We start from the raw sequence: 23,081 nt of genomic DNA, 5'->3' as shown, positions 1-23,081 counted from the left end.
ATGCTGTAACAGACAGAAAAGAGTGAATCGTCTTTTACTAACACGGAATCAGCTAAAGCAGCCCAAAGGGTGGCGTCATCCGCATGGAACTTCCCCTTTATAGTGCCGTCGTACGTCACCGCGCTTTGCTAGAGCATTTATTTATTTTTTTTACGATCGTGTGTGGGCACCGTCGTTTTAATGAAAAAAAGTTGAAAAAAAAGTCGTTTTTTCTAGAGCCTGAAAAACAGCCCCTTTTAACTGCACGGTGCTCTTCTTCGTGACCAGAATTATACCCCCATCGCTATCCAGCAGAAGTAGCACCTGCTGAACGTGACCCATTCAAAATAATGCAACTGCGTGCAATGAACATAGTTGCAGTGCGCTAGTCCAGGATTCAAGGGGTTAAAGCAGGCCGTGAGGAGGTAAGACAATGCCAAGCGGCTTGCTATGAGGGCACTCGGCAGGGGTAAAGAGCCAGGGGCGCCTGCGGGGGGATCCAAGAAGAGGAGGATCGGGGCTGCTCTGGGCAAATTTTTTTAGATTGGCAGCGCACTAGTATTTTGAAGGTATGACATTATATATATATATTTTTTTTACCTTTTAATAACACTTTAAAAGCTACCTCCCATCACGTTCTCTTTCTTCTACATCCAAAGCTGCTTTGTTTACATGCTGTCTTTGTCCGACATAAGCACTCGGGGGTTGTAATAATCCCAGCATGTAAACAAAGCAGCTTTGTGGGATGTAGAAGAAAGTGGACATTAGGAGAGGTGTCTTTTAAGGGAAAAGTGGGTTTAACAGCTTTAATCCTGGTATGCTTATTGTGCCCCGAGTTAGGCTGGCCATGAACCAGTGCTCAACACTTCAAATCCTGAGCTACTAGCGAGGCTTAACGGTTACTTGCCACCAGTTGCCCCACCCAACACCTACCCTGCCCCTAATTCCGCCTCTAAACATGCCCTCATAAATTATCTCAAGAAATGACAGTTAAAGTTATTTATTTTTGGAATTCTGCATAAAACATTTATCAGTGCTGCCTCGCCAGTGCCCATCAGTGCAGCCTCGCCAGTGCCCATCAAGGCAACATGACCAGTGCAGAGGAAGAGGAGAGCCGCCGGAGAGGGAATTGCCTAATGTAACAGCTTTCATTTGCATTTCCGGACACTCGCTTTCACACACAGTCCTGCCTCCTGGCCCAGCTCATTTGAAAGACGTTGAACTGGTGTTCTGTCTATCAAATGAGCCTGGCAAGGAGGCGGGACTATGTGTGACAGCGAGTGTCCGGAAATGCAAATGAAAGCTGTTACAGCTGGCGCTCCCCACTCTGATGATCAAGCGGCTATCCTCTTCCTCCCCCCTCTCTGTCTCTGGGTGATCGCTCCCATTCAACCCCACCTGCCGATGGTGCTTGCCCCACCCCCATCTCCGAGGCAACCGACACTCGCCCTCAATTACATATCATTCGCAAATGCGAGTGGAAATTTTGGGCGAGAACACACCAGTGAGCGCTCTCATGCATAGGCCTTCGGCCGATCAGCAGACCTTTTTTTCCTGGAAATGCCCCTTCTACCAGCTGCCGTACATACGAGCCGAATGTCTTTATAAGTGAAAAAAAAAAATTGCTGCTCACCTTTTTAGCTGCTTAAAAATCATAATGTAATATTTAAGAGGTGGGTGAGGATTATTGTTTACCATAATTACCCTGTTTTGTGCTACGCTGGCAAATTTAATCAGATTTAATCATCAACTAGATTTGAGCAATGCTTGTTCTAACAAAGATACCAAGGCTTTGGCCGTAACCCTATTCTATCCAAAGCTGTCGGCTGAAGTACCTCTTTAACATCTACAAATGCCTAAAAGGCCGTCATTTGAGAAAGTACCATATCCACAGTATTCTTTCTGACGAAGCCTGGGACCTGTTAAAAGCATTTTGTAAGGGGGATAGTCTAAACTGGAATTGGCAGAAGTAAACGAGACAGAGACACACAAAACACTTCAAGCAGGCTTGTCCTGCACTTTTTCTCAGCAAGGCAGAAAACAGAGGAGGGCTTTGTAGAGCAAGTAAAACCTCTGCTAGCCAAAGACACTAAGTAAACTTATGTCAGTTCCTGACTAAAGGGGTGTCCCCTGATGGATTGTAAACTTATAGCGTTCTGTCAGGACTCAGCCCTTTCACTTAGCAGCAGGCTCTCACAGCAGAGAGCTCTGAACATCTGTCAGCTCGGATATAAAAAGGCCTGTGGATAACGAACACTAATTAACGAACTCTGGCTACCAGGCAATATGCTTTTCAAAACCTGTGGGCTCCAGGAACCAGCAAAGAGCTTATTATTAGCAGTGTATGCGTTTAAATATTTTTGTTGTCTTTAGTGTAGCTTTAGACCCTGTACTATTCATTTGCTTTACCTTGTAATGATGGGCTCACATGTTGTGGCTGTAGTTTTTAGCGTCATTGCCTTATGTCTACGCATTACTTCAGCTAGCATTAAATGGACAAGATAACTGCCTATTCCAGGTCACACAGCATCCAATGCATGTCTTGCCAATATGATGAAAAACCTCCAAATTGCAAGCAAGCTTTAGAATACGCTGCCTGCCATCAGAATACACTGATCAGCACTTTCAGCTAGAGCCTGCAACGCTGATTGAGCTTCAGGTTGGTTGTACAGAAATCGATTGGCGCAACACCTGTAAAAACCACTGTACCATATATGGATCCCCTGCTGAACTGGCAAAATTTCGATCCATGTATGGCAGCAGTAATAAAACCCTGACATCTCTATGCTCTAATAGGTAGACTTCCTCTCACTTCTAATTACAATGGTATCACCAAAATAGCCTACAAGGGAATAACTGCAGCAACAAAAAGCTGACATCAAATATCTCCTAACTGGCTTAGCATTTAGGTAATGTGCTTCCAGGTGCAAAATGCCTAAAAAGTAAAAAATATACGGTAGGTTATCAAGAAAATGAAAACATTAGCAGAGCGGTTACATACACATACAAGACCCCGATGAGAGATGACATGGAATGAGGTGGTTAGGATATTCTTACCCTGCACTTGAAAGCCCGGAAAGCCTGGTATACCGTGTGGAGGAAGGTGAGGGGGTGGCACCACCCCATGGAGATGAGGCTGCATGCTGCCCATACTAACAATACCATCAATTGGGCCTTGCATGGGTGACAGACCAGGTAGGTAGCCCCCTATCATGCCTTGAAGAACAAACATGCATCAATAACATGCAATTAATATAAACATGCACTACTATGACAAACTACAGTTAGTTATGTGATATTAATGGTGTAAATAAAATAAACAATGAATTAGTGATTAAACAAACTAAAAATAAAAATGTCATGTTAATTGGTATATCCTGAATCCATGGAATTTTTAAGCCCATGACTTTTTAGATGCAGAAAAAATTACAGTAAGAAACATATTATTGCCTGCTAACATGGATTGTGTAGCACAATACTTGAATATCCTAAAATGTTAGAAAAACGTACACTCACTGGCCACTTTATTAGGTACTCCTGTTCAATTGTTTTGATAAAAGAAAGTGCTAATCAGCCAACCACATGGAAGCAACTTAATGCATTTAGGGCCAGTTCACACCAGACGCAGTTCCGTGCACATTTTTTCTGTACTAAAAATGCATGCACAGGGCCAGATTCTCGTAGATCAGCGTGTCTACGAGCGGGGCGTAGCGTATGCCATTAACACTACGCCGCCGCAACTTACTGGAGCAAGTGCCGTATTCTCCAAGCACTTGCTCCGTAATTTGCGGCGGCGTAGTCTAAATGGCCCAGCGTATCTCCGCGTAAATCAAAAGGGGCGGCTTGTATTTAAATTAAGCGTGCCCCCGTGCCGAACGAACTGCGCATGCGCCGTAGTACGCCGCAAATACATTGGTTGCGACGTGAACGTAATTAACGCACAGCCCTATTCGCGACGAGTTACGTAAACAACGGAAAAACCCGACGCTGTCCTGACGGCCATACTTAACATGGCATATGGCGGACCGACGTAAGGTTACCCCTCATATAGCAGGGGTAACCTTACGCTTACGGAAACGACGTAAACTACGACGAAGCGGTGCAAAAACGTTCGGGAATCGGCGTATTCGGCTCATTTGCATATGCAACGCTGAAATCGACGTAAAAGCCACCTTGCGGCCAGCGTAGTATTGCATTTAGGATCTGACGGTGTACGTGACTTACACCAGTCGGATCCTAGCCTAATTCTGGCGTATCTTGTTTTGAGAATACAAAACAATGATACGCCGGCGGGAGTTTCGAATTACGCCGGTGTATCTGTAGATACACCGGCGGAATTCTTTTGAGAATCTGGCCCACAGTGTTTTCCATGTATTCCAATGGCTCTAGTTCACACCTTGCAGTCAATTTCCAGTGCTGAAACTGACCAGAAACTGACTGCATGGTGTGAACTAGAGCCATTGGAATACATGGAAAACACTGTGCATGCGTTTTGTGCAGAAAAAAAGCACACGGAACTGAACAGAACTGCGTCTGGTGTGAACTGGCCCTTAGGCATCTAGACGTGGTAAAGACTTGCTGAAGTTCCAACCGAGCATCAGAATGGGGAAGAAAGGGGATTTAAGTGACTTTGATTATTATGTGGACTAAAATGCCTTGTTGATGTTAGAGAAGAATGAGCAGACTGGTTCGAGATGATAGGCAACAGTAACTCAAATAACCACTCGTCACAACCAAGGTATGCAGAACACCATCCATCTTTGAACACACAACACATCTACCCTTGAAGCAGATGGGCTACGGCAGCAGAAGACCACACTGGGTGCCATTCCTGTCAGCTGATGAGTCTCGATTTCAGCTGCAACATTCAGATGGTAGGGTCTGAATTTGGCATAAAGAACATGAATCCTTTCTGCCCTCTTTCAACAGTTAGATGGTGTAAACGTGTGAGACATATTTTTTTCTAGCACACTTTGGGCCCCTTAGTAACAACTGAGCATTGTTTAAACACCAAGGCCTACCTGAGTATTGTTTTTGACCATGTCCATCCCTTTATGACTACAGTGTACCCATCTTCTGATGGCAACTTCCAGCAGGATAATGCACCATGTCAGAAAGCTCAGATCATCTCACCACTGGTTTCTTGACCATGACAATGAGGTCCCTGTACTCCAATGGCCTACACAGTCACCGCATCTCAATCCAATGGGGCACCTTGGGGATGTGGTGGAATGGGAGCTTCGCATTATAGATGTGCAGCTGACAAATCTGCAGAAATTGCATGATGCTATCATGTCAATATGGACCAAAATTTCTGAGGAATGTTTCCAACACCTTGTTGAATCTGCCGTGAAGAATTAAGGCAGTTCTGAAGGCAAAAGGGGGTTCAACACGGTATTAGCAAAGTGTACCTAATAAAGTGGCCAGTGAGTGTATATATAATATTCTCATAAGCAGTCTACATTAATGTTGCTTACAGAGGAAGAATCCAAAATGCAATCTAAAAAAATCTGATACTATAACGATTTGGATTAAAACCTGAACTAAGCAGCAAAATACACATACTGTGAGTGGTTTAACCTGCTATACTTGTGTATTTAGTGAAGCGGTCACTGTGCTGAAAGCTCTGCCTACCATAGATGCATATGTGTTGCATTAACCCTACATTCACACTTATGCGTTTTAAGGTGCATTTTGCAGTTTGTAGAAACGTACTACAGTCCATTTAACATGGTTTCCTATGGTACTAGTTCACATCTATGCATTTTGCGGATGGTGCGTTTTTGGAAATGGTCAGGGACTTTTTTCCCCGTGATTTGCGGCTAATAGACTTCAATAGCGCTGCACCAGAAATGCAAGTGATGCATTTTTGATGCGTTTTACGGTTCTTATTTTACCACTGTATATAGTTGGTTGCTAAGCGATGAATCATCAGCAGGGTTCCCCGCTGAAAGCTGAATGTAATTTTTTTTTAAAAAATTCCGGCAAAATAATTTGCGAAAAAATGGTTCCTTTGGGTCTAGTATGGATTCGGAGGGGACCCCCCACATCAAAATAATAATACAAATAAATTGCATGGGGTCCCCATCAAAATCCATACCAGACCCTTATCTGAGCATGCCGCCCATCAGGTCAGGAAAGGGAAGGGACGAGTGAGCGTGCCCCCCTCTCCTCAACCATACCAGGCCACATGCCCTCAGCATCGGGGCGGGTTCTCTGGGTGATGTCATTGGATGGCCACGCCCCATTGCTATATAAGAGACGGCAGACAGTGGGCGACAACAAAACAGATGAAGACATCAAGAAGAAGACGACGACGGCGGGAAGGAGAATACTGCGGGAAGACAGAACCATTATAAAGGAATTGTCAAAAACCGGCTTGTGTTTTTATTACATTTCACTGCGTTTTTGGTGAATGGGTAGGAGTACAATGTACCTCTACCCATTAACATGGGGGGGGGGGATCTGGGGGCCTAGGGTTGTCGGAAGAGGCCCTTGTCCTCATCAACATGGGGGGCAAGGTGCTTTGGGGTGGGTGGGTGCAGAGCCCACGTTGAGGGCATGCGGCCTGGTATGGTTCAGAAGGGGGGGGCACTCGCTTGTCTATCCAAGCTCATATGATCCGCTGTCGTTGACATACGGGTCATACGGGTCCATCAGTTGCGGTAAGGATATCCATTCTTACTACACTAGAAAGGATTAATGTCTTCATTGGATGTTAGAAGAGCATCATTCATCTTTTTGGATTTATTCTTTATTTGCTTGTCTTGGACTAGATCTAGGTCTCTGGACTAGATCAGCCTTCACTTTCTTATGAAGTTGGACTTCCCTGTTCTTCCTATATTGAATGAATGGCATCACGTGGGACTTTTTTTCATTTTGTTTTGAATGATTTTAGAACGTCAATTTTTAATGTGTTTTTTCATATCACATTAGATTTAGCGCTACATTCCATTCACAGACCCCACACCATATATTTTTTTACATTTTGGTGTGGGGGTCCCCTCCGAATCCATACTAGACCTGAAGTGCCTGGTATGGACCTGGGGGAGAACCCCACACAGTTTATTTATTTGTGCAATTTTTTTTGCAAGCAACTTTTTAGTTTTTTTACATTTAGCTTGAGGAACCCCGCTGACAGCTGATGACTCATCGGATACCAAGGTCGCAGCGCCAAAGCTTCCCGGCCCCCTTCTTAGCAACCAGCTATATACAGTGCGTTTAAAGAGAGAGAAAAAAAAAAACATAAAATGCAAAATGCATGAAAACTGCATGCAAATATGCAAAAAAAAAAAAAAAAGCGCAAAATGCACTGAAAAACATGCCTGAAAAACACACCGAGTGCAGCCGCATAGATGTGAACCTAGACTAAAGCCAACCCTACTTTCTGCTGCACATCAGCATAACATGGGTAGTAGTAGGGTAAACAGCAGTATATTTACCCCTGGTGGTATTTCTGATAGTTTTAAGAGGTAGTTTTGCATGTATAGCAAATTCAGGCTATCAATATAGAGATTTAGTGAATAAATCCTGTATACAACTGATCTGATAAACAAAGTTACTAGGAATATGCTTATATGGCAAGCAACATTTAGGTCCCATCACTCCTTAGTGCGAGTCTCCCAATCATCCAAATGGAGCTTTACATCTACATCCAGTGCTCATGTAGACAAGGCCTTAGCCATACGTGGTATAAGGATAGGCAGAGAATGATGGGCAGTGAGACAGTGGCACATCCTTGAATTTCCCGGGATTTGATTCTAGTTACACACAAGTGGTTATTTCCCACCTTCCTTTAACCCTAACATGTTTAGTGTTGCAGTGTGTTTGACCGGGTGAATACACAATTTTAATCTTATTGTGATTTGTAGTATGATGCTAGTAATGATTGGGTAACAAACAGTGTTATTGGTAGATGCAGAAACATGTTTGCCAGAACACTTGTCTTCTTTAGCAGAAACTGCATGACTGCTCACCATAGTGTTCTGAAACAAAAACTTCTAGTCTAGTATAGATTACCTCTCAATCAGAAAAGGCTACTTGTCCAGCTGGTTGTCTTGCTGACCCTATTGTCACCGATTTAAACAAGTATGCAGATCTGAACGCATCAATCAGCATACTTGTGTTAGGCCAAAGAAAGTACCATAGACACAGGGGCAACACAACCACCTAGCAACAAACATTTTCTTGTTCAATTTATTTAATTAGAAACATTGCCAGGTTACAATGTAATGTATGCAGCAATAAAGCATTCACAACTTAGTAACGCACATGTTTGTACCTGCAAAACCCTTGAACAAGGCGGTATAAAAAAAAAAAAAAAGACAGGTATCAAATGACGAATTGGGATTGTGTGGTGTTAGGAAGGGGTAAGGGGGATTCCCAAATACGCTGTAGCGGTTGGGTACTGATGAGGCTGGTATTAGGCTCTATTCACATTAATGCGTATTTTGATGCATTTTGCAGAAATGCTGGTAAATCTTTTAACATGGGTTCCTATGGAACATGTTCACATCAATGCATTTTTGTGCCTCTGCATTTTTGTAAAGGGTCAGGGACTTTTTTCCCCCCGCAAAATGCAGCGTTTTGCATGTAATAGAATTCAATGGATCCGCATCCAAAAAGCAAGTAGCGTGGTTTACCGCGATTTTGCAGCGATTCGCGTTTTTTTTCTTTCTTTCTTTTACACTGTATATAGCTGGCTGCTAAGGTGGGAGCTGCCACGTCCTTAACAACCGATGAGCCATCAGCTGTCAGTTGGCTTCCCGCTCAAAGTAAAAAAAAAAAAAAGTCAGCTAAAAAAAACCAAAGTGAAAAAAAGTGCCCCCCCCACCCCCCGGTCCATACCAGGCCCTTGGGTCTAGTATGGATTTGGAGGGGACCCCCACCACCACAAAAAAAAATGCAGCCCGGCAGGTTAGGAAGGGGACGAGCGAGAGCCCCCCCCCTTAAACCATATCAGGCTGCGTGCCCTCAACATGGGGGATGGGTGCTTTGGGGCAAGGGGGGGGGGGCCTTTGGTCCCATCCCTATCACCCCATGTTGAGGGCATGCAGCCTGGTATGGTTCATGTTGATGGGGTCAAGGGCCTCTTCCCGGCAACCCTTGCCTGGGGGTTGTCGGGGTCTGCAGGCAGGGGGCTTATCGGATCCCTGTCCCCCCCTTATGTGATTGAGTATGGGGTACATTGTATCCCAACCCATTCACCAAAAAAAGTAGTGTAGAGTTAAAAAAATACAGTAGACAGGGTTGTCGGGGAGAGGCCCTTGTCCCCATCAACATTGGGGCAAGGTGCTTTGGGGTGGGGAGGCGCAAAGCACCCCAAAAGCACCCATCTCCCAAGTTGAGGGCATGTGGCCTGGTATGGTTTAGGAGGGGGGGGCGCTCGCTCGTCCCCTCCCTTTCCTGACCTGCCGGGCTGCATGCTCGGATAAGGGTCTGGTATTTTAATTTTTTTTAAATGTGGTAACCCAAGGGCCTATGGATTTTTTTTTTTTTTTTACCCGCCAATTCTTTTTTTTAAATATTCAACGGGAAGCCCGCTGACAGCTGATGACTCATCGGTTTTTAAGGACATTGCCCCCTCCTTAGCAACCAGCTATATACAATGTAGAAAAAAAAATATATAAAAAAACGCAAATCGCTGCAAAATTGCGGTAAATACGCATGTCCAAAAAGGATCTTGTCTTGTAAGGTGACCTTGATTTTTTTCATGTTTCATTGCCAAAATTATTCTATTCTATTTTTGATTCAGTACGGCAAAATGTAGCCAGTTTAAAAGCCTTAGGCACCGTTTGCTTTGTTGCTGTTTGACTTGTGACAATTGAGTCCAGGGTAACTGTAGTGGTTGGATAATATGTCAAAAATACTGAGCCTGAATGTGTTAATTGGGAAGATCCACCATGTGTGTAGGTGGGTACCTAGATCTTTTACAACTAACATTTCCAACAGCAGTTCAACAATTCCAGTCTCCATATTGCTCTCACGACAGGTTGTCTTTAAAAAGTGCTTTAAATTGACACTATCACCACTGTACACAGCAGGTTAAATATACCCTGTTAGTATAGGTACTGAGCAGTTAATTAAAGAAGCAGTCTTTCGCCTGCAAATTCCTTCTCCCATTTTTTATGAGTAAAGATTCTCTATTTTCTACCTTAAGTGCTAGTTCACACCAGACACAGTTCCATGTGCATTTTTCCTGCACTAAAAATGCATGCACAGTGTTTTCCATGTATCCAATGGCTCTAGTTCACACCATGCAGTCAGTTTTTAGTGCAGAAACTGGAACTGATGATACTGGTGCAGAAAAAACGGAACTGCATCTGGTGTGAACACTGGCAGAGCTTTTCTGTTCCTGACAGGCGCTGCTGCTTAGCCTGCCAGCCCTGACATCTTCAGCTGCTGGGGGAGCCATGCACGATCTGCAAAGACAAGAGTGCCTGCATAGAACCAGTGGCACCCGAAAACTAGAATTTGCAACGTAAACAATCCACCTGTGTGAATGCTGGCCTGCTTTGAATAGAGCTGTAGCAGTGTCATTGTAGCATAATGGACATTATTAGCTGGATTCAGGTAGGGCAGCGTAATTTTGACCCGGCGTAGCGTATCGTATTTACGCTACGCCGCCGTAAGTCAGAGAGGCGAGTGCTGTATTCACAAAGCACTTGCCTCCTAAGTTACGGCGGCGTAGCGTAAATGGGCTGGCGTAAGCGCGCCTAATTTAAATGAGGAACAGGGGGGCGTGTTTTATGTAAACGATTAGTGACCTGACGTGATTGACGTTTTTAACAAACGGCGCATTCGCGCCGTCCGTGGACATATCCCAGTGTGCATTGCTCCAATGTACGCCGCAAGGACGTATTGGTTTCGACGTGAACGTAACTTACGTCCAGCCCCATTCACGGACGACTTACGCAAACAACGTAAAATTTACAAAATTCGACGCGGGAACGACGTCCATACTTAACATTGGCTAGGCCAGCTATTTGTTCGACTAACTTTACGCCTGAAAACGCCTTACGTAAACGGCGTTTCTTTACTGCGACGGGCAAGCGTACGTTTGTGAATCGGTGTATCTCGCAGATTTACGCATTCTAGGTGTAAATCAGCGTTCACGCCCCTAGCGGCCGGCGGAACTAGACAGCTAAGATACGACGGCGCAGGCAGTCGTATCTTAGCTACATTTAAGTGTAACTCAATTTGAGAATACACTTAAATGTACGACAGCGTATCTACTGATACGCCGGCTTAACTCTTTGTGAATCTGGCTATATGTTTCATTAACTGCCTTTGCTATGTCTGCACTAAACCTGCGCAGACAGCAATTTCACAGGTTAAAAGAATAGGATATTGTAGCCAATAAACTATTGACCTACCCAGTGGCATCACAAACTAAATGTGCCATACTGATGCAAATAGAATCTGGAGAACTGATGAGCCACAGTCTCATGATTAGTGTGTACTCCCCTATATGCAAAGCATGTACATTGGACAACTGCATATATAATTTAAATGTGATAAAAAAAACAAAAAAAGGCATCCAGCATTAAAAGCTTGACCAAGGCCCTTGCTGGTGCGCTAAAACATGTTAATGAGTTACCCTGTATTTTTTTATGCTTACTAAATAAAATAATGTTTTTCAGGGAGCTAGTGCTTGATGCCTCTTTTTGCCACACTGCATTTACATCTTAAAAGGAGACTGATACTGACCTGTGCACAAGATGCACAAGCAGGGGTGAGCTGTATACATTTTTGTCTATAGAAATAAAATAAATTGTAATTACCGTTTCTGTTACCCGAGTTGGGCGTCAGCTGCTGGTTAAGCATTCCCATTGGAGTGGGTGGAGGCACAACACCCATGAGGGCTCCTACAGGTGTTCCAGCTCTAGGAGATGAATTCTGCTGCTGCTGTTGTTGCTGCTGCTGTTGTTGCTGTGCTAATCTCTCCCTTTCCTGTTGCTCTGCCACTTTGGCAGCACGTTCTGGAAAAAAACAAGCAATGTCAGCATATTTCAAGCCAGTCACAAAACTACATGTTATGTGTCTGAAAACCCAATTTTCCCTAATTTACAAATGCCTAATTAGAAAATGAAGCTCACAAAAGAACCAAACAAAGTGGGACTTACCTTTACACTGCAATAATAATAGATATTATATACAAATAGATGCTATATACTTAGATCAGCCTTTTCAACCAGGGTGCCCAGGCACCCTAAGGGTGCCTTGGCAAAATGCCTAGAAATTGCCCAAAATTGTATACAAGCCAGTGGGTAGATCAAGCTACCTTTTAGTTACTCAAAGCCACAGGTTTTCATTGTGCACCATCACAACCTTTTAGCTGTCGGCATCAACAACCAATGATGTCATCGGTCGATAAGGACGTTTGGCACCTGCACAGCATCTTTGTTTGACCCTACCCCTGCCCCTCTCCATCAGCTCTGGGGTTACATTAGCTGAGTGAGTTAGAGAAACTGGGGGAGAAGAGAAACATTGGAATAGTAGTCAGTACCAGTGTGCAAAGGTATATTTGCTTTGGAAGGATAAATCACCACCAACGTTGGGTGTCCTACCTCTAATGTTGAAATATCCTGCATTATAAAAATGTAGTTTCGCTCTTGACATTTTAAAATAGGGTACCTGAAAATGGTGCAGAATTTTAAAGGGTGCCTTGACTGAAAAAAGGTTGAGAAACACTGACCTAGATCAACAGATCTGATTTATATGCCTTTTATATGTGAAAAATGGCAGCTGTGGGGCAATAGAGACTGTTCTCCTTAAAACACTTTATGCTAATAAGCGCTATCAATGCATAGTGATAAGATTTTGGTAAAAAATTACATCAAATGCACCACTGGTGGCCGCTGATAAAAACCCAAATAACAATTCTAATGGTTGTGCATACTGAACTTTATAGTACACCTTTTGGGGGTCTTATTTGCTAATGAAATATCAGATATTATTGTAATAATAACTTAATTCAGTGGACCATGTGTGTCCTAAATGCAGAAAAGTCTAGCTTGAGATACATACTGTATAAGAGGAGCTTGCTTAACTGCCAAGGGATTAATATTTACACAGATCAGTCAGACGGTAGAGCCAAGACAGTGGCCTGACCTTTCTCTACTGACATCAAGCAATACAGATTGGCCATGACTAGACAGCGAAAAGGCAGAAACAGACCTAGGAGATCATTTATCTGTTCCCTCCTCCTGTTAGTCTTAACCACTTCCAGTCCAGGACAATTCTAATGCCGCGTACAGACGGTCATTTTTTGTGATGAAATAAAATGACATTTTTAAAAATGTCAATTAAAATGATCGTGTGTGGGCAAAATGTCATTTTATGTCTTCTGAAAAATGACAAAAAAAAAATTCGAACATGCTCGAATTTTTTGTGTCGTTTTTCAAAATGTCATTTTTTGTGTCAATGAAAATTATAGTGTGTGGGCAAAACGACGTTTTTAAACCCGCACATGCCCAGAAGCAAGTTTTGAGACGGGAGGTAAAACTACCATTCATAATGGAGTAAGCACATTCATCACGCTGTAACAGACAAAAAAGCACGAATCATCTTTTACTAACAAGTAACCAGCTAAAAGCAGCCTCAAGGCGAATAGAACTTCCCCTTTAGAGTGCCGTCACTTTGTTCACCATTTTTCAAAATGATGGTGTGTATGCTACATCGTTTTTGAAAATGAAGTTTCAAAAATGTCGTTTTTTTTCATCACTTCAAACGTCATTTTTTTTTCATCACAAAAAATGACCGTCTGTATGGGGCATAAGATTTCTCACATGTAAAAAATCTGCATTTTTTTTTGCTAAAGAATTAGTTGGAACCCCAAACATTATATAATTTCTAATAGCAAAGTCCATAAGGAAAAAAAACGGTGAGTGTTGAAATTATGTCAGATAACACCCAATTTTTTGTTAAAATATAAAGATGATGTTACGCCGAGTAAATAGATACCGAACATGTCACACTTTAAAATTGTACATGCCTGTGGAATGGTGACAAACAATGGTAACCAAAAATCTCCATTGAAATGCTTTAAAAAGCCTTTACAGGTTACCAGTTTAAACAGAGTTTTAACAGAGAGGTCTGGCACTAGAATTATTGCTCTCTCTGATGTTCACAGCGATACCTTATGTGTGTTGTGATCACCATTTACATATTGAGACCCATGTATGCGTTTGCATTTGCACGTGAGCATGGAGGGATGAGGGAGCTTTACATTTTTTTGTTCAATTTTATTACTTTTTTAAACTGTCGCTTTAAATGTTCTTTTGGGGGATCAACTTTTTTGCTATCACAAAGGATGAACAACATCCCTTGTGAAAGTATGGACAGTGACAGGTACACTGTACTTAGAGATCTGCGATCTATTAGACTCCAGATCTCTTCTAGTCCCTCAACAGCATCCGATCGAACTGAGATTGTTACCAGCTTGTAAACAATAAACTGAAAGTGGAAGTGACAAAATCTTTGTTGCTTTCGGTGACTTGTCGTTAAGGTTCCCCTAACGAGAAAGTTCCTTTAAGGACTGCGCAGGCACAATCCTTGCCAACGGAAATCTCCGAACCTCGGCCGGCATCCAGGCTCATTCTTTAACATCCCCGTGGATTGGAGGATGTTAAAAAAAGAGCCAGGAGGCTGAGCGAGCCCCTTTCCTCAAATTCCACGTCGCCCTGGATGCCGGCCGAGGTTCGGAGATTTCCGTCGGCAAGTATTGCGCCTGCGCAGTCCTTAAAGGAACTTTCTCGTTAGCCGGAACCATATCGCCAGATCACCGGCTTCATTCGTCACAGAGAGCCAGGCACAGGACCTAAAGATGGAAAGCGGTTAACCACTTGCTGACCACCCACAGTACATTTACAGGTAGCACAGGCAGGCTGGATGACACACATGTACGTCATCCAACATGGGGCATGCAGTGCACTGCTCCGATGACCGCTGTGTACTGTGCTCCCAGTACCCGATTCACTTTGACTGACCCGGAGATCATGTGATCACAATGTCAACAAAGCTGTTATGAATGAATGTCATTTATAACAGCTGTGCTTCCTATACAGTGATACTATGGATTGAAAAAAATTGTGACAAAAGTTGCAACTTTAAAAGACTCGCAATGCTTCTTGCTTAGAAGTGCACTGCTTTTTTTTAAGAGAAATTCCAGATAAAAGAAAAACGGTAGATTTTGCAGGATTACTGCTTAGGCAAAATTAACTTTTATAGTTGTTAACTATAACATAGCACAGTCTAAACACAGTGCCACACAAGGCCTAGTGACACGCCTTAGCGCCAGGAAGCCAGGCCACAGCTGATATGTTGACAATTCAGTCAATCACCAGGAAGGTAATGGTCTGATACATAAACTTCCAGATATTAAATATGGATATATATATTAATATTTGATAAAATATCATATAGATAGGTAATAGTGTGTAAAGAAGCAGCTATTTAAAACATACTATCAAAAGACGTATGTATCAAAACATAAAAGTGAGAGTACCACTCTAAAAAAACACAAAGTTCAATGTGGTCAAACAGCGCTAAAAATTGGTAGTGATTGTCCAATTTCAAATAAAATAAAATAACATGCAGGTATTCATTGGAAACGGATTAGGGAGATCAAGGTAGTGAAGAAAGTTGATAGAATATTCTACACCTCTTCCCAGGATAAGTCACCACTTGTGGGGCACACTCCCCTTCGGGGTACTCACTCACCAAAAGGCAAAATATAGTATGCACTGAAAGGTATCTTTACTCTCTGGATCCTCCGTTTCTCAAGTGGGTATCAGGCAAAGGGTCAGCTCCACATAAAAACAGAGAAGGGTACCAGACAATAGTGTAATCCCGTTTTTATTAAATAAATGAAGCAATCCCTTTTTAAAACAGCAGATCCCCGCTCAATATGCACGTACCGCACAATAGATGGTAACACACATGGATCATCGGTAAGTGAAGGTGTCCTCTGACCGGCATCCAATCTCCCAGGTAAACTTCACAAACAGGTTTACTAGCCAAAGTTTGCAGGAAACCGTCGAATGGAAACCGTCGTATGGGCAGAGTACACTATGGAACGCACGCTTGGAGCGCACGCGTCACTTCCGGGTCGCCGTACGAATCTTACCCTGTCCAATCAGCTTCTACAGAGGACGCCCTCTGTAGAAGCTGATTGGACAGCGAAACTGGTCAGGGTAAGATTCGTACGGCGACCCGGAAGTGACGCGTGCGCTCCAAGCGTGCGTTCCATAGTGTACTCTGCCCATACGACGGTTTCCATTCGACGGTTTCCTGCAAACTTTGGCTAGTAAACCTGTTTGTGAAGTTTACCTGGGAGATTGGATGCCGGTCAGAGGACACCTTCACTTACCGATGATCCATGTGTGTTACCATCTATTGTGCGGTACGTGCATATTGAGCGGGGATCTGCTGTTTTAAAAAGGGATTGCTTCATTTATTTAATAAAAACGGGATTACACTATTGTCTGGTACCCTTCTCTGTTTTTATGTGGAGCTGACCCTTTGCCTGATACCCACTTGAGAAACGGAGGATCCAGAGAGTAAAGATACCTTTCAGTGCATACTATATTTTGCCTTTTGGTGAGTGAGTACCCCGAAGGGGAGTGTGCCCCACAAGTGGTGACTTATCCTGGGAAGAGGTGTAGAATATTCTATCAACTTTCTTCACTACCTTGATCTCCCTAATCCGTTTCCAATGAATACCTGCATGTTATTTTATTTTATTTGAAATTGGACAATCACTACCAATTTTTAGCGCTGTTTGACCACATTGAACTTTGTGTTTTTTTAGAGTGGTACTCTCACTTTTATATAACATAGCACATCTTAATTTTTTCAGTTCAGATTAACTTAAACAAACATGGAGCACACATGATTGGCTTCTACTGCTGCCCCCGCATCTCTCAATCTAATTTCTACTGTACAAGAGGTTACAAGGGGCTGACACCAAGCCAGATTCAGGTAGGTAAATTGTCTGCAAAAAGCAGTATTTTTTACTGAACACATAACTGCATTCACCGTTGTTTTATATCTTCCTGCAGATCAACATTAAAAGAAAAAAAAAAAAAAAAGAAGAGGCAGCCATTGGCAACTTCTCATTCTGAAAATGGTGGTGGTCTGGTTGTGAAATTGTGGGGGTTATTTACGAAGGGCAAATACACTTTGCTCTACAAGTGCAAACTACAAGTGCAAAGTGCACTTGGAAGTGCAGTCGCTGTAAATCTGAGGGGTACATCTGAAATGAGGGGAAGCTCTGCTGATTTTATTATCCAAATCATGTGCAAGCCAAAATTCTGTTTATTATTTTCCTTGCATGTCCCGCTCGGATCTACAGCGACTGCACTTTCATATGCACTTTGCACTTGTAGTTTAAAGTGGATTTGCCTTTCGTAAATAACCCCCAGAGTCTCTAGTTTCAATCATTTACATCACTGACCCAGAGCAAGTATGCACATAAGGAGCTGCATAGTAGTTGGCAATGACCATTTTCAGGAGACGATGAGCAATCATAGCCTACTCATTTCTCTTACCGCGTTTCCCCGAAAATAAGCCCGGGACTTATATTAATTTTGGCAACAAAAGACACAGTAGGGCTTATTTTGGGGGTAGGTCTTACCATGAAATGTACTGTCTTCTCTCTCCCTGCTTGACAGGAATCTCCAGTGTGAACTGAGTTAAAATGCTTGTAAAATCCTATAATCCACACTATTACAGTATTATATAATGTAAAATGTGTGTTTCTGTAATATAATTGTGCCAAATACCTTCGTTATAGCGCCGCTCTGCACTTTTGTGACCTGCCAGGGCTCTCTTTCCTGCAATTTTATTACAGAAACACACACATTGTACATTATATAATACTGGATTATAAGATTTTACAAGCATTTTAAAATAGGGCTTATTTTCGGGGTAGGGCTTATATTACACCCATCCTGGAAAATAACGCTAGGTCTTATTTTCGGGGTAGGTCTTATTTTCGGGGAAACACGGTAGAAAGAGATTTGTTTAAATCTTTATGTGTTGGCTTATACACTTTATTACCATTTATACATCCACGTAAGATCTGTAGAGAGTCCATCACAAGACAGATTGATGGTTTACCTTCATAATCCGCTTTCTTTGTGGCCTCCAGATTTCGCCACTCTGTTCCTACTAAACGACTGAGTTCGCCAAAAGAGTAGTCTGGGTGTTGAGCTTTAATTACAGCCCTCATTTCACTACTAAAAAGGATGTAACCACTCATGTTAATCTTCCTCTTCCCTCCTTCTTTCTTGGTGCTGTTCTTGCCAGACTTTGGCGTAGACTAGAAGGGATGTAAAGGTTAAATAATTCTTTTTCAGAAGTAGTTAGGGTGAACCTTTGTTTGGACATGATAGATTACAGTTATTGGAACCCAGTGGAAAAAAAATTAAAAAATAAAAACATTGTTCTGGTGGCTGCTGTACACACCAGCAGTCTTACACTAACCATTGTTAGAGAGTGGACAGCTTTGGTATGGTTCTATGTTAGATGAGATCTAAGGCAATGAAACATACAAGGAAAATAAAAAGCTAGGAAGACACTCAGCAGATACGCAAGCACAGCCACGTCAAAGCAGCAATACCACGCCATCCACCCTCCCCACCCCAGAAAGAAGAGATAACTATCCCACTAAGTACGGAAAAAACACTAGATATGGAAAAATAACAGCATCCCTGAACTTGGCTCTTCAAAATTTACCTTTACGGTGTCTACTACTGGTTTGGGCAATTTGCTGTCCACTGTCTCCCCCGGGTCGCCATCTTGCTTTTGTCTGTCAGTGGGTTTTTCAGTGGGCTCTGCTACGTTCCCCTTTTGCGTCAATGAGGCAGGGGAGGGCAGCCTGACCTCTGCCGTCAGGTCGTCGGTGCATCGGGGGGAGCTTGAAAGCGCGGCGACGGCGGCGGCCTGATTTAGTGTTTTAAAACACCAATTGCAAAGGATTAACAAAAAAATAAAATAAAAAACAAAACTTTCTGGTTCAACGTTGTCTTGCATTTGGCAAATTAAAAAAAACCTCTTAGTTCAGACAAGAATGTCATGAGCTATGAGACAGCATATATACGTGGTATTGCTGCTTTACTTTATTCTGTCCAAGCGGCAAAGCCTCCATATATTGAGGTTTATTCTACATTAAACATGGTGCCTTACATAAAAGGCTATTGGATGAGCAGAAAGCATGCTGCATCACACAGAAAATGGAAAAGCCTTTATGCTTTCTAACAGCTAATCTGTGCCTATGTTAGAAGAAAGAATGATTATATTTTTGGCATAGCGTTTCTTTATTCTGATCAAATATTAAATCAATCAATCAAAATCTAGCCTTTGCAAAAACAGAACAAACACGTCTTGAGCATACCTAACATGACTGACTGTACCTAAAAAGTTTTTCTGTATTAAACTTTCTGAAATGTGTGCTTGAAGCTGCCATGACAGAGATGGATTGAACTACCGTATTTTACGGCGTATAAGACGACTTTCTGGATGCAAAAAAATGCATCCAACGTCGGGGGTCGTCTTATACGCCGGGTACGATCTCAGTACTCACTTTTTTTTCCCCAGCTGTGACAGTCTCCATACGGCGAGCGCGAGCGTGAATGATTTCAAAGCCGCGCCTTCTCTTCAGAGTGTTCTGTGATAGGAGGAACAAAAATCTTCCCAGCAGCGCCTCTGTTCTGTGTTCCTCCTATCACAGATGCCTTCTCATCCTCGGACGAGATGAGAAGACGTCCGTGATAGGCGGAAACAGAACAGAGGCGCTGCTGGGAAGATTTTTGTTCCTCCTATCACAGAACACTCTGCAGTGAAGGCGCGGCTTTGAAATCATTCACGCTCGCAGCATTGGGGACGGTCACCGCTGGAAGAAAAAAAAGTGAGTGTTATTGCACTGGGGGGGCAACAAGTTCAGGCATGTAATGGCACAGTGGCAATGTGGGGGCATGTAATGGCACAATGGCAATGTGGGGGCATGTAATGGCACAGTGGCAATGTGGGGGCATGTAATGGCACAGTGGCAATGTGGGGGCATGTAATGGCACAGTGGCAATGTGGGGGCATGTAATGGCACAGTGGCAATGTGGGGGCATGTAATGTAATGGCACAGTCTGGGCATGTAATGTAATGGCACAGTCTGGGCATGTAATGTAATGGCACAGTGAGGAATGTAATGGCACAGTGAGGAATGTAATGGCACAGTGAGGAATGTAATGGCACAGTGAGGAATGTAATGGCACAGTGAGGAATGCAATGGCACAGTGAGATTTGAAAAAGCCTGTTTCTGTCAGCGGTTCTGGCTACCCCTCAGCTTCCAGAAAGACTAGAAGGAAGGGGGTAGTCTTATACAGTGAGTATATCCCAAAATCTAAATTTTTCCTGGAAAATTAGGGGGTCGTCTTATACGCCGGAAAATACGGTATTGAGTGTATTAAATAGAACCCGTCAGGAGAGCACTACAATAAACTTTTAAAAGGTTCATGCTCACGAGTTGCCATCTTGGCTTTACTATTAACAGAGTCATAGGTGGTATAGGAAACGCTTCTTGCTGCCCAATAAGCTTACAGCTGTCAATTATGCAGTCCAGCACTTAAAATTAAACACAGATTCTGGTGGTTGCTATAGCAACAAGAAAAAATGCTCAGCTAACATACTTTTATAATGCCAGGTACACAATGAGTATGCAACAAGCATGCAGTCAGTGAGATTCTGGTCAGACTAATGCCTTGTACACGCGATCTGGATTTTCGATGAAAAAAGTCAGACGGAATTTTTTCATCGGATATTCTGACCGTGTGTGTGCGCCCCATCAGAGTTTTTACAGAGTTCATCTGTATGGAACTCCGACGGAGAAAAAAACATGCATGCTCAGAATCAAGTTGACGCATGCTCGGAAGCATTAAACTTTTTCTCGGCTCGTCGTAGTGTTGTACGTCACCGTGTTTTGGACGGTCGGAATTTGGTGTGACAGTGTGTATGCAAGACAGCTTGAACGGAATTCCGTCAGAAAAATCAGTCAGGGGTTTATCCCAACGGAAATTCTGATCGTGTGTGTGTGGGGCATAAGGGGCATTTTTTTAAAACCAGCAAATGTGCCTTGCACCAAACATTCACTTGTGACAGGTCATGCACCTGGAAAATTCACCTGCAGTGATAATTTGGTGAATTTAGGATTCACTGCTTTATAAATACGGTCCTAAGTAACGAAGCCCCAGAGCTCACATTTTATGTATAAGTCTATTCATGTTCTATGTGAAAAGGGAGCAAGTCCTCTCACAATCCAGACTCCTTTTACAAAAATGGCAGAAATTTTCACATGGTACTTTGTATATCTGTGACTGGTCCATAGCAATTTAGTGTGTTTAAGCTTTTGTAATGGCATTTCAAACTTGGGATGTGTAAATTTGATGACCTTCAAAAAAGCTATAGAAATGTGGCAACATGTAGGAGGTCTATTTATATATATATAAAAAAAAAAAAATGTTGTACAAAAGTCACAAGCATTTGCACAGCCGGCATGAATAACCGCTTTATTGTATGTAATATGTTTCAGTTTTTTTTAAAGTTTGTTTTATTGAGTTTTGAAATGTTACAAATAAGAACAATCATGTTCTATAAATTGTAGCAGTCAAGATATTTTATAACAGGATTGTACGATCATCAGTACCAGAGCATGCTTAAAAGATATGAAAGATGTGCAACTGGTGCAGGGTATGACTATGTACAACATAATTTAAGCATGCATTTGTAAATTCATCCTTCCCCAATACTGCAATGTTAGAAATACACTAATTTGCTATTGGCACTTTTAGCCGTGTCAATTATTTTGCCATAAACCACAATACACCCAATAGGATGCAGGGAGTGGATCAGGTAAATAATAGAGGCCTATGGTGTTATGGTTGATGTCGTTACCCATCTCAAGCTATTTGGGTAGCCCCCGCAATGTATGTCAGCTTATAAAGTATTTAATAAGTTTATTTCCTATCATCGTCACCTCCATCTAAATGATTGAGGCCCACTGATTGAGGCATTTCAGGAAAATAAAACATTATGGTCACTACATGGGGCTGATGATCATACGAAATAAACATATTAGACACAATATGGTAATTAGTCCTGTTGGCTGTGCAATTATTTGTGACATTCATACAGCAATTTTTTTTTATTTTAAATCATGGGTGCCCAACCTTTTGAAGGCCGAGGGCCACTTAAGGCGACTTAGTAACAAGTCGCGGGCCACAATGAGAGGAGTGGGCAGATGACTGGTCTGTGTCCAGTCTGCATATGCCAAGCAGACACAGCCCAATCTACTCTATGGGCCCTCTGATCCAATCAGATGGAAGGGGACAGATCCACTTCTGTTTTTTTAGCAGATCGGATTGGAGGTAGGCAGGTGTAAATGGACAAAAGTCTGTTTACAACTGCCGATCCATAGAGGTGAATAGAGGGTCCAATTGGGTCGGACCGATCGCTTGAAAGGGGCCTAAGGCTGCTTTTATACTGATGTTCTGTGGTCTATTGCGGTGCAGTGTACCTGTGGTTTTCCCGCCAGTTAGTTGCACTTTGCCATCGACATCTATTATATCCTGCAGGTGTGGTGCACTTTCTGCAAAAGCCGCTTGCTTCCCCTACCGCCGGCTTTATTTACAACATTGATGCTCTCAGATGGAAAGTTGGCAACCTGCAATCTGGGCTTGCCGACCTTCCATCCCAGAGCAGGAGGTCGCGGGCCACATCAGAGAGCCCCGCGGGCCACATCAGAGGGCCCCGCGGGCCACATCAGAGGGCCCCGGGCCACTGGTTGGCCACCCCTGTTTTAAATGGACCCCTTAAAGTTTGATCAGTACACGGAAATGAGGTACTTATTTCATAAATTCTGTAGTAACAGTTTCTGAATGTTAAGCAGTATACATATTGTCTAAAGAAGTGGGGATGGACAATACCCTTAACTTAAATGCAGTCTAGTGTTTAAAGTATACACTGGCCTCACAATAATATTCTGAGAGATTGTATACACAAGTGGCCTTCCTCCTCTTTATCCCCAACTGGCTTTACTTTTGCTTTCA

At 42.8% G+C, this 23,081-nt stretch overlaps 1 protein-coding gene across 7 annotated transcripts in view; it reads right to left on the bottom strand.

The window, feature by feature from the left end:
* The window catches only part of PBRM1 (polybromo 1), a 70,509-nt gene that overhangs the window by 9,924 nt on the left and 37,504 nt on the right, over positions 1 to 23,081 (bottom strand). For 4 of the 7 annotated variants that reach the window (XM_040359391.1, XM_040359390.1, XM_040359392.1 and 1 more), the window contains 4 exons: positions 18,721 to 18,927; positions 18,103 to 18,304; positions 11,763 to 11,960; positions 3,037 to 3,195 (listed from right to left, as the gene is read on the bottom strand). In XM_040359391.1, coding sequence (XP_040215325.1) covers positions 3,037 to 3,195; positions 11,763 to 11,960; positions 18,103 to 18,304; positions 18,721 to 18,927 — 766 coding nt within the window. The remainder of the gene's footprint in view (positions 1 to 3,036; positions 3,196 to 11,762; positions 11,961 to 18,102; positions 18,305 to 18,720; positions 18,928 to 23,081) is intronic. The other 3 variants (XM_040359393.1, XM_040359396.1, XM_040359395.1) reach the window with 2 other exon arrangements.

Source organism: Rana temporaria, chromosome 7, assembly GCF_905171775.1.
Source record: "Rana temporaria chromosome 7, aRanTem1.1, whole genome shotgun sequence".
Lineage (NCBI taxonomy): Eukaryota > Metazoa > Chordata > Amphibia > Anura > Ranidae > Rana > Rana temporaria.
Note: the sequence above shows the minus strand (reverse complement) of the source record. Positions and strands in the feature narration are given on the sequence as shown.